A 12,281-nucleotide genomic window follows, 5' to 3' on the forward strand; every position below is an offset into this window, starting at 1 on the left:
TAGCAAAACAAAAGTTACAGGAATAATTCTACTCGTTGACAGCGGAGCCACTTTGAAATATAATTTTTTTTATTAATGCATGCTCTCTCTTGCCTTCCTTTAACGCGGGGGGGTTGTCCCCATGACAAGTGCGTTTAAAGCATTGTTTTGCTGGGTATTAATATAACTTTTTTTGCATTATTGGCGTCATAATATCCCACTGGTTCAGCTGATGTGCAAAAGCCCGGGCTGCTGCTTGTGCCGCCTGTCGGCAAGGAGCATCGTCGCGGAGCGCGTTTTCCTGCTCACGGGGGCATCAGGCTTCAGTTCTCAGCCTTCGGCAGCAGAGGGCGCAGCGAGCCAGTTTGGGCCGAACTTGGTTGTCCCGGCAACGGGAGAGGCGGTGGTGTGGGCGTCCGGAGAGCGGCCGGGAGGTGATCGAGCGGCCGGGAGGACAGGGAGAGGGAGAGAGGGAAGAAGTGAGAGAGGAAGGGGGTTCACGGAAAGGAAAATGGAGGCGGTGGAGTTGGTGGCGACTGAAGAATGGATCAGGAACAAGGCGCAGCTGAGCAACGTCAGATCAGGTAAGGGTCGGGAACTGGGGCTGGGGGTCCCCACCTCTGCTGCTGGGGCTGGGGGTCGCCACCTCTGCTCCTGGGACTGGGGGTGGGGTTCTCCACCTTTGCTTCTGGGGGTGGGGGTCTTCACCTCTGCTCCAGGGGCTGGGACTGGGGGTGGGGGTCTCCACCTTTGCTTCAGGGGGTGGGACTGGGGGTGGGGGTCTTCACCTCTGCTCCAGGGGCTGGGACTGAGGGTGGGGGTCTCCACCACTGCTTCGGGGGTGGGACTGGGGGGGTGGGGGTCTCCACCTTTGCTTCAGGGGGTGGGACTGGGGGGTGGGGGTCTCCACCTCTGCTCCAGTGACTGAGATGCAGCAGCAGCAGCTATCACATCTCCATGGGCAATCAGTGCTTTTCCACTGTGACCACTTTCCACCATCACCTCCAACTGATGCTCTCTGGCATCTTTGAAGGACACGTGGCATTTTATAAAGGGGGCAGCGTTGGTGGCTGTTGGTGGCTGAGTGGGATATTTGACTCAATGCCAAGTGAATAGTGTGTGCAGGGACGGTCTGGCAGATTCTGAATTAGGAACAGAGATTTCTGGAAATGCTCAGCAGGTTGGGCAGCATCTGTGGGAAGAGAAGCAGAGTTGATGTTTCAGGTCGGTGACCTGATGCAGGATTTGAAACGTTAACAGTTTCTGTTTCTACTGATGCTGCCTGACCTGTTGAGTGTTCACACCATTTTCTGATTTTATTTCAGACCCAGCATTTGTAGTTTTTGATTTCTACATCATAGTTTGTCTTATTTTTAGATTATTTTGTATACTATTTACTCTGTTAGCCTCATGGGAACAAGGAATTTCATTGCACCTTGGTGTATATGACAATAATCTAATCTAATCCTTTGAATTTTGAAGTTTTACATTGTGTATACCCGTACTCCTGATATTTGCTGCAATGTATTATCTCTATTCATGGAGAATTTTAGGCATAGTTTTGAGCCTCTCAAAATACTACTGTTGGACTCCACACACTTTCCACTTCTGAAAAATGCTTTTTGTTTTGCTGATGAAATACACTGATGATTTTACTAATATTTATGTATGAAGAAGTCAGATAGCATTACTACGCTTATTGATTTCTGTCATGACTATGGGTGTCTTTTGTGTTGGTGCAAGCAAGGCCAGTCAGACTGAGAGAGAACTTAAAGAGAACATCCTTTATTGAAGGCAGTAACTCTCAACACAACAGTGTCTAGGCATAATATATCAGAGTCATACCAGGTGCCAAGGTCTGTTCTTGGGAGTACATTGCATATGTATACACTTCACTGCTTTCCTCTTAAAAGGAAATAAGCCCATACAATCAATTAAACTGAAATTTTACGGTTATTTATTTGGAGGTATACAGTATAATACATAGTTATACAACAACTTGCACCCTTTGGAAAGGACAAGCTAGTCCCTACTGGAACAGTGGATTACTGTGCCCTGCAGACATATAGATATTTTAAAACTCAGACAGATAATATTCCTAGTTACAGATCAGAATATGAAGATGGGGAAATACTATGTCAATATTTAAGTTGTCCATAACTGGTGTTCATCAGTTGCTTTGACCTTACACTGTGTCTTCTAATGTTTATGGTTTATTCATTATGACCAATAGCTTTATGTTTTATTTAGGATGGAATATATTCACTAAAATTCATTATGCTGCATTTTCTAAATCATCCTGTAAAGAGTTTGATGTTAAGGGAATTAAGTGGAAAGGGGTGGTTAGGGAACATGAAGGATGGAAGTTAAGGAAATTGAGTAGTCTTGGGGAGGGGTCAAGGAGGAGATGGTGGGCAAGAATAATGTGTGTGTGTGTGTGTGTGTGTGTGTGTGTGTGTGTGTGTGTGTGTGTGTGTGTGTGTGTGTGAGAGAGAGAGAGAGAGAGAGAGAGAGAGAGAGAGAGAGAGAATATTAATATCCATGCAACAAAACCTGAACTCCAACCCCCTGTTACTGGATCAAGAATTTGCTTTGTCAAGTCTGCATGACACGTGCCATGCAAGGGTCATTCTATATTGAAAGAAATCATGCACAGGCATATTCCACTCCTGAAAACAAAGTTTAGACTTGGAACACCAAGACCCTCACGGACCATTCGGGCAATCACAAGCCCGAAAGTTGCTCTACTATCATAGCCCTGGAACTCAGCTCGGATATTGACAATGTCACTCTGAATGAGATGACACAACAGAACACAAGCCTTGGAAGGACTAACCAGAAGACTTGTGTGCTTGACTCTATGACCCACAGTTCATTGCAATACAGAACCAGTGCTGGAAACTATGGATAAGGCCAAGGAAAATTTCCACACTGACCTTGAAATTCCTGGCTTCCCTTCTAGGAGACAAACTGATGCTCCAGGCAACATCAATGCCAGGATGGGAAAGCTCTGGAAAGGACAATTCCGGTGGCATCTTGCTATTGATGAAATAGTTGGAACATAGCTTTATCATAACGAACACCTAGTTTCATCAGAGAAAAAAGTACAAATCTTCATGGCATCATCCTCGATCCTAGCGTTGGCATCTATTAGATAGGTCATTCTCTTGATTGGATAAGAATGGCCCCTTCATCTACCCAGAACGTGTGCTGATGACTTGGCAGCTGGATTGATCATCGGCTAATTTACTCCGTAATGGGTTAACCCACTGCTTCAGGGCAACAGTGGCAATAGAAAGGCTGCTGTTGCAAAAAAGTCAATGTTGAAAGTATCAGGGACCCTGCTAAGAATGTCTACTCTGGGGCAGTTGGAGATGAGCAATAAATACTGGCCTTGCCAGTGACACCCACATCCTGTAAATGTATTTAAAAAATCTGTTATATCTGGTTACACAGAGATTCAGAGGAGCCAGGTTGATTGGTAAATATTTAGGATGAGCTGTGATTTTATCGAATGATGGAGCAGTTCAAGGGGTGATATGTGCTCTTCCTGCTTCTATTTCTTTTGATATACGAAGAAAAATGAACAGAGGGAAATAAAGTTTGGATTAAGAAAGAGAGGAAAATCTGTTTTTTTTCCCAGAAGAAATTTGCCTTTAAAAGAATGCAATTTATTTAAGGGAATAAGACTCCACATAGTTCATTGTTCAGTTTGTAAACCAGCGCGGCTGATTGACAGTTATTAACAATTATTGCGATACTGAAAGTATACTTATGGTATAAATTATTAGACTTAACTTTCTGTGGAAAGCTTAATAGGTAATTTTGTGCAACTTAGAAACTCACAAGGGAGTTAAGGGCACAAACTCATCTTTTAAATTCTAACAGTGGTACTCAGATTTTGAGTGCATTTAATGATCCACTTCAAAGTTTTCAGAAAATAAACTGCAATTATGATGTTTACACAGACATGAAAGAAACAATACACATTGTATTTCAGAAATATGTCATTAGTAAATAAGTAAATGAGAGTTGCAATGGAATTATTTGCTTTCTTCTTAGATGAAGTGGAGTCTCTGTCACTGCAGGGAACCTACAATGACAAAATTGTGGCTCTTGGGGACGCTTTACTGAATTTCAAAAGACTGAGGTCTTTGGACTTGTCAAGAAATTCCATTGTCAATCTGGGGGTAAGTCTACTGTGCTTCTTAGTAAGTAATGTATATCTGAAAATGGATTCTTCAGTATTTATAATCTTAATTTAAGTGATTAATTGAATTCAAAAGGAAACATGGGCGAGCTACAGTTTTATTTGGATCTGCAATCATTTCTGCTTAATAATGTCATGTTAATGCCCAAAACATGCAGAAAATAATGTTGAGGAAGTTAATTCCACTGAAATCTCTAAATATTTGATGGGCCAGATCTTGCTCTAGCCAGCAGTTCCATTAGCCTTGCTCTAGCCAGCAGTTCCATTAGAGAACCTCACTTTAGCAGGTTGCAGGTTTCCATGCATTGACTCCAGAGGTGATACGTAATGTACCAAGCTGAGGAGCCAGTTACACTTTGTACCTTATGCCTCAGGTTTACACAAGCCACAAGTGGTGTAGCCATTGTTGCCCCATTTACTTAAATAGGTTGTCAACCTTCATTAAAAGGGCAGGTGATAAATCTTTTCTGGGACTTATTGATTTGTTGTGTTGTATATTTTGAAATTTCTGGTTGGAGAGAAACCCCGTGAGTAAAAATTCTTATTTTGTTTATTTTATTTAAGTTTATTTTGGGTATACTCCAGAATCCATTAACGTCATCTCTATTTTAACAGAGAGGGTTCAGGTGTTACTTTGAGTTAAGTTTAAGGTTTCTGTCTAAAAATAAAAGTGTAGTTGTAAAGATCTAGAATGGCCATGGGTACCAGGCAGCAAATATTTGTATTAAAACTGACAAGTGACTTTGGATAATGCTCCAACTCAGGAGTCTATTTCAGTTTGATGAGTGGATCTAATGGGCCAGAACTTGGTGGAAAATGGAGGCAGGTTCATGCTGAATTGCAGCTAATTCTCAGCATATGTACCTTTCACACAAAAGTTCCTGAACTTGAAGGCACCTTTTCCCCATGATTTTCCCACTCTGACATTGGTGGAACACAATTATTCTGTGGTATCTACCTGATGAATCTGGATCAGTGAATCCATTCGTTTAAGTGGAAATGAAAGGCTGTAAGGGATCTTGCTGGGTTCACTTAAATGCCTAAAAATAATTTTAAGCATTTTACTGTTTTAATTTTCTTTTATACCTTAAACATTTTTAAGGTATTTTAATTCCCTCAGTGAATCTTAATAGTTTTTTGAATGCCTCTGAATATCAGAAGCATTCATCTACATTCAAAATCCTGGAAAGGTATGATGGTTGGCTATGTTTACGGGCCTGATAGCCAACTCTAGAGTATTTCTTTGTTGTTCCATGGGCAGAGCTTGTTCTGGCCTAGCTACAGGAAGGTATTGTGTTGCACAAGGCTTGGCAGCCATCAGTTGAGATTGGGATGGCTTTGGGTAGCAATTTGACACTAGCAGATCAGGAAAAGGCAAGTCCATACTACCACATAGGCCACAGGTAAACATTGGCAGCTTACCACAAACAATCAAAGTTCAGGTCCATAGCCTGGCTATCTAGAAACTTTAAGCGGTTTGCCATTTCAACGGGGGCAGCAAACAAATGATCACACCCATTGTGCTTAGAAAGATTCTGTTCACATGAGCAGTGATTTTTTTTAAACAAGCCTACTGGACAATTCCAGAAGAGGAATGTGTAGGAAATTTCTTTAAGTGCTAAATTAATTTTAAAAAAGCATGCTTAAGGGGCTGATCATGTTTTTAACAGAAGAAGTGCTCTTGACCCAAAGTTGATGGCTAACATTTATTGTAACAGATCTTGCAATTGAAAATTGATGTAATCTGTTTCTCTTTATTGATGCTATCAGATTCGTAGCATAATTTGTTTTCATAGTTGATCTAAAATGTTGAAGTTCTTTGCTTGGGGAAAAATATAAAAGTGTAATATTAAGTTCAAAAGTGTCAGTTGTTTTATGAATGACTATTTGTATACTTTTCTTTGTGTAGGGTTTGGAGTGTTTGCATTCACTGGAAAAATTAAATTTGTATTATAACAATGTGCCATCTTTGAAAGAAATTTCCAGCTTGCGCCACCTAATTAATTTAAAAGAGCTTGATATACGGCTAAATCCAATTACCAGGAATGAGGAGAACTATAGACAGTGTGTAATACGCCTACTGCCAAATTTGAAGAAGTTGGGTAAGCATTAGTTATTTAATATCAGATTGTCTAATAAAAGACTTGAACTTGTGACACATTGAACATAGTCATTTTCAGTAATTACTGTTTGAGATTGCACTTGCACTGATGTGTGCAACCAGCAGACCTGAGTTTAATTACAATAAAACTCCGATAGTCTGACTAGTCAGAAATCCTGATGGTTTGGCTTCTGGCTCATCAGGTAATGTTTGCCGTGCTCCCTTTGCCAGGTTGCCAAGTTTGCTGGGAAATTTATTATAATACTGTGTAACATCTTAAAGAAACTGAATTTTAAAAAAATTGTTGGGGTATTAATATCAATAACATTCAATCATCAAGTCAAGTTTATCGTCACAATCACAAGTATGGTGAGGTATAGGAACAATGAAAAACTTGCAGCAACATCACAGGCACGTGGATTCTTGCAACACACAGAACATAAATTATACAAGACAGTGAAGAAAAACTCTGCAAAACAAGACATTACTGCAAAAAAAGCACAATCAGAAACAAGTCCATGGTAGTGCAAGAGGTGGTCCAGAGTGTTCCGTTGCTGAGGTAGGACTAGAGTATTGCAGGTTGGTTCAAGAACCTGAAGGTTGGTAGGAAAGTAGCTGTTCCTGAACTGGGGGTGGTGTGGGACTTCAGGATTTTCTACCTCCTGCCCAATGGTAGAACCGAGAAGAAGGCATGATCCGGATGGTGGTGATCCTTGATGATAAATAGTGCAGAAAATCTGCTGGTCTGGCACTACCAAAGGCCTGAGTGTGGCAGATCATTGTAGTTTTACTGTAGGTGCCTTTTTTTAGGAGACTATTAATATGGAACAATGGAGTAACTATGACTGTGACCTCCATAAGAATCTTTAGATAGAGTCTGAAGCCAATGAGATTCAGTCTTTAAAGAGTGAATACTCTAATGTGCAAACTCTTTTTGGATGTGTTTGTGCAGCCATCTAAATTTGAATCCTCTGGGACATGCAAAAATTTTTTAAAAACTTATGCACAATACTTTCTTAGGATTTTTTTCTAATTCTCCCTCCAAATCACAAAGTATCAACTATTTTTGTATGGATAAACAAAAGATAAAGTTGCATTAGAGAATGGGGTGGGAGTGGGGAGGAAGAAAAAGTTTAAAGCTAATCATATCTGTTCAATATATTGTTTAAGCAGCTCCAGATCCATAATGCCCTTTTCAAGTCAGAGAATGGCCCTTGAGATTGTCTCTTTTTCTATTCCAAAATAAGCATGCCAGTGTAAAGTTATCTGACAAACTCATTTTTATTTTCTTGTTCTATTTATTTAGGTTTTTCTTCCACAGTTTAAGTGGTAAATCATGTGCAGACAACTGATCTCTCTTATTGTTTAGAGTTACAGTTAAATAACTGCCAAAGCATCCTACATGAATTAACTGAAACAGCACTTGCATATTGCCAAGTCATGCATAGCTTGTAATTTGATGACATACTAATTGTTAGTATGGTTAGCCTATGAGTAATCAATTACACCACTAATTGTTTTTCAGAATACTTTATTTGATGGACTCATTGACAGATACTCCTTTCAAATACTAATGTGTTATTTTGTATTTTTATTAATTGAAATATCTCCAAATATTACTTGTCAACAACAGATGACAGACCTATCCGGGATAGTGAACGAAAAACTGCCCAAATGCACTTCAATTCACAGGAGCAAAATGGGACATCAGAACTAGATAAAACAGAAGAGAGGTCAGGAAAAATCCTGTTCTGTATATACATGTACATTTATCTAAGAATGCACCTAGATGAATATGGTATTTTTATTAATGTCCTTAATGCTTTATTTCATACTTTTAACATTTATTTGTTTATCATAGAGGCTACATTTCAATCAACTGATAGTTGTCTGCTGATAACTGAATCAAACATTTTTAAAAACATTGAGGATGAATGGTTAATTGTTTATTATAAATAAAAACCCATTATGGTCAGGCAGAATCTGTAGGAAGATTGCTGTAAGCGTTGCTGTAAAGCCAGCAACCCTCTGCAAATGCTTTCAAACCTGTGTAGTTCGAGAATTATCTGTTCTTATTTCAGGGTACCATCCTTTGTATTTTGTTTTCGTATGAATGTTATTATGATTGAGATTCTAATAAAGCTGATTTAACTTTGCCTCTCTTCCTATCTCACTATTGATTACAGTGACCACATAAAGAAGAACTTCACGTATGACAAAGATGAGCAGGATTCCATGAGTCCAACAATGAAGTACAAGTGGGATGCTGCATCAAATATTAAAACTGGTAAGAGATACTTTGATTTGTATTTGACTATCAAACATGATTGCTTCAGGTCTTACCGTATAATCAATTCACTGTTTTGATTTACTGGGCCAAAATTTATTGAGAAATGTGGGCAGTTCCTTGCAGAAATGCTGCCAATTCCCAGCATAAGTGTCAGCTGGCGAATGTGGAAGTAAATTGGTTTATTAATGTCACATGTACCAAGGTACAGTGAAAAACTTGTCGTACATACCGTTCATATAGATCAATTCATTACACAATGCATCAAGATAGTACAAGATAAAACAAAACAGGCATGGGCGGCACAGTAGCGTAGCAGTTCATGTAATGCTATTACAGCGCCAGCGATCGGGGTTCAATTTCTGTTGCTGTCTGTAAGGAGTTTGTACGTTCTTCCCGTGTCTGCGTGGGTTTCCTCCGGGTGCTCCAGTTTCCTCTCACCTTCCAAAGACCTACGGGTTAGTAGGTTAACATGGGTGTAATTGGCCCGTGTGAGCTCTTTGGGTCGGAAGGGCCTGTTACCGTGCAAATATAAAAAAAGAATGCAGAATAAAATGTTACAGTTACAGAGAAAGTGCAGTCCAAAACATGTAAACTAACTTCTACTCCAGAGTGGAACATGAACTTGCTAGAAGTTCTGAGCAACTTGTCTACAGATCTGTGCCAGCGTTAACCTGGTGCAGGATACCAAATGGAAATTCTATGACTGCAAAGAAGAAAGGGAAGTATAAGTTAAATTATATTTTCTTTTAATTATTTGTATATGTAGAAATGGTTTTAATTATGTTTTAATTTTTATGTGAACTGTAGTTAATGATTTTTAAACTGCCTTAATTGTTTATGGGATATCTTGTAATTTTTTAATGTTTCTGAATGTCAAGGTCAGTTGTAGAAAACTTGGTGGAATCTGTAATGAAGGATGCAATAATAATATTTTGAAAAAAATAATAAGCATGGAATTATGAAAGGAAAATCACGTTGACTGGATTATATTACCAGTAGGATAGATAAGGGAGAACCAGTAGATGCAGTGTATAAGGATTTCTGTAAGGTCCCACAAAGGATGTTGGTGTACGAGATTAGAGCATGCAGAATTAGGGATTCTATGTATGACATAGATTGACATGGATTGAAAATTAGTTACCAGGTAGAAAATGAAGAATGGAAATAAACCGATCTTTCTCAGGCTGGCAGGCTGTGACTAATAAGAAACCACAAGCATCAGCACTTGAATCCTGGCTGCTCATGATTTGGTTGAGGGGACGAAATGTCATATTTCCAAGTTTGGTGATGGTGCAAAACAAGGTGGAATTATGAGTTGGCAGGAGGACGTAAAGAAGCCTCAAGGGATATGGACAAACTGAGTGGGCAAAAACAAATGGAAAATGATGTCAAAAGTGTGAAGTTATTCATTATGATTCACAAAACAGAAAAGCAGAGTACTTTTAAATGGTGAGAGATTGTGTAATGTTAATGTTCTAAGGGCCCTGGAGCCCTTGTACACAAGGCACTGAAAGCCAACATACAGATACAGCAAGCAATTAGGAAGACAAAGGTGTTGGCCTTTATTATGAGAGGATTTGAGAACAGGAGTAATTATATCTTACTGTAATTATATAGGACATTATTGGAGTATTACGTACAGTTTTGCTCTCCTTACCGAAAAATAAATATATTTGTCGTAGAGGGAATGAGATAATGATTCACTAGACTGCTTGCAGAGATGGTGGGTTTGGTGTATGTGGAAAGATTGAGTAGATTAGGGCTGTATTTGGTAAAGCTGCCTCGGTAAAGCAGCCAACATAATCAAAGACTCCATCGACCCTGGACATTCTCCCTTCTCCCCCCTCCCAATGGGCAGAAGATAGAAAAGCCTGAAAGCACATACCACCAGGCTCAAGGACAGCTTCTATCCCACTGTTATAAGACGATTGAGTGGTCCCATAGGAGGATAAGGTGGACTCTTGATCTCACAATCTACCTCGTTACGGCCTTGCACCTTATTGTCTGCCTGCATTGCACTTTCTCTGTAACTGTAACACTGTATTCTGCATTCTGTTATTGTTTACCCTTGTACTACCTCAATGTACTGATGTGATGAAATTATCTGTCTGGATGGGATGAAAAACAAAGTTTCTCACTGTACCTCAGTACATATGACAATATTAAATCAATAATATTCTGTGGAATTTAGAAGAATGAGGGCAAATGTCATTGGGACCTATAAAGCTCTTGCAGAGCTCAACAGGCTGGATGCAGATATGCAAGGACTCCTTCTCTGGCTGAGGAGTCTAGAATGAAGGGTCACAATCTCAGAATAAAGGGTAGGACATTTAAGACTGAAATGAAGAAAAATTATCTCTATGTAAAGAGTGATGAATTGTTGGAATTCTCCAGCTGAGAGGGCTGTGGTGGCTTACTCCTTGATTTACAGATATCAAGGGTATGGGAAGAAATGGAGATAGGGCAGGAAAATGGTTATGAGGTAAAAGAGCAGGCTTGAAGGCCCAAATGGTCTACCCCTGCTCCCATTTCTGAAATTATATTCACAGCTTTCACTGATGGCTTTGTTGACAGTCAAAGGGTTTCTAAGCTGTGCCTTAGGCAGGGTTTGGTCTGGCAGCCCTTGTGACCAGATTATGTTGGCATGGTGCCTCACAGGTCCTCAGTGGATGGTATGTGGACCTTCTCAACCTTGCAAGTTCATTCATACTGTGAGGGATAGTTACTTAACTCAACAACAAGTGCGGGCAACAAGCCACACTTGTTAAATTCTGAGCTATTGACTGTAAATGAAACGTGCTACTCAAAGTATAATGTGATTGTCATTACAAACTATAGTTATGTTGTTTTACTCATTAGTTTAATTGGCAGCATTTATAGTGATGCAGGATTTTTGTTTAGCCATATATTATAATTTAGCATTGGACAGCTTATTGTTTAGTTATTTATTCTAGTCTTCTATCAGCACTATTTTAAGGAGCTGCTGGATGAAGAATTCAATAGGTAATGCTCCATCGTACAACAGCAACAAAAAAAGACATCATTATTATGATTTTATGGCAATATGTTATCCAATTTTCATTTGGGCCACACCATAATTATGGCTGAGAGAAATGCTGGAATGTAATGTTGAAAAATGTGATGTTATCCATTATGCCTCATGAAACAGAAAAGCAGAGTACTTTTTAAATGGTGAGGGATTGTGAGATGTTGGTGTTCCTTTCCATTTTGATCTCCACACCCTCCCTGACAATTGCATTATTCACCACCTTCCCACCATCCTCATCACCATTCTCTGCACTGACCTTTGTGAACTCCTTCTCTCCCCACATGCAATTTCAATGTCCTTGCTTCCTGATGATCACAATCTTCACTCCTTGGCTGAAGTCATACTGTAGTCTTAAAGCCTCAGTCTGGTCTGCTGCTGACAGGAAATGTAACCAAAACTTAAAGTGATCCTGCTGTCAGAATTTTCACACTTTTTAGGGATTCCTTCTGTTTAGTACACTTTGTTAAATTTGGCACACTATTTAAAAATAGCTGCCGGATTACTGTCAAAAGTGATGCACATAATGTAATTCTTCAATTTTTTAAAGTTGGGGTATTTGTCTCTAATTACTGAAACAGTTGCTACTATTTAATTGATAATTCATGCCACTTCACAAGTTTTCTCAGGCATGAGCTTTAAATTGGTACTATAT

At 39.5% G+C, this 12,281-nt stretch overlaps 1 protein-coding gene across 1 annotated transcript in view; it reads left to right on the forward strand.

Moving 5' to 3' along the window:
- The first annotated feature begins 211 nt into the window (after positions 1 to 211).
- Positions 212 to 12,281, forward strand: part of LOC127577486 (leucine-rich repeat-containing protein 36-like) — a 39,640-nt gene continuing 27,570 nt past the window's right edge. The window contains exons 1-5 of the mRNA XM_052028711.1: positions 212 to 563; positions 4,042 to 4,169; positions 6,099 to 6,291; positions 7,924 to 8,023; positions 8,477 to 8,577. Of these exons, the coding sequence (XP_051884671.1) occupies positions 212 to 563; positions 4,042 to 4,169; positions 6,099 to 6,291; positions 7,924 to 8,023; positions 8,477 to 8,577 (874 nt within the window). The remainder of the gene's footprint in view (positions 564 to 4,041; positions 4,170 to 6,098; positions 6,292 to 7,923; positions 8,024 to 8,476; positions 8,578 to 12,281) is intronic.

Source organism: Pristis pectinata, chromosome 13 (genome assembly GCF_009764475.1).
Source record: "Pristis pectinata isolate sPriPec2 chromosome 13, sPriPec2.1.pri, whole genome shotgun sequence".
In the NCBI taxonomy this organism is placed as follows: domain Eukaryota; kingdom Metazoa; phylum Chordata; class Chondrichthyes; order Rhinopristiformes; family Pristidae; genus Pristis; species Pristis pectinata.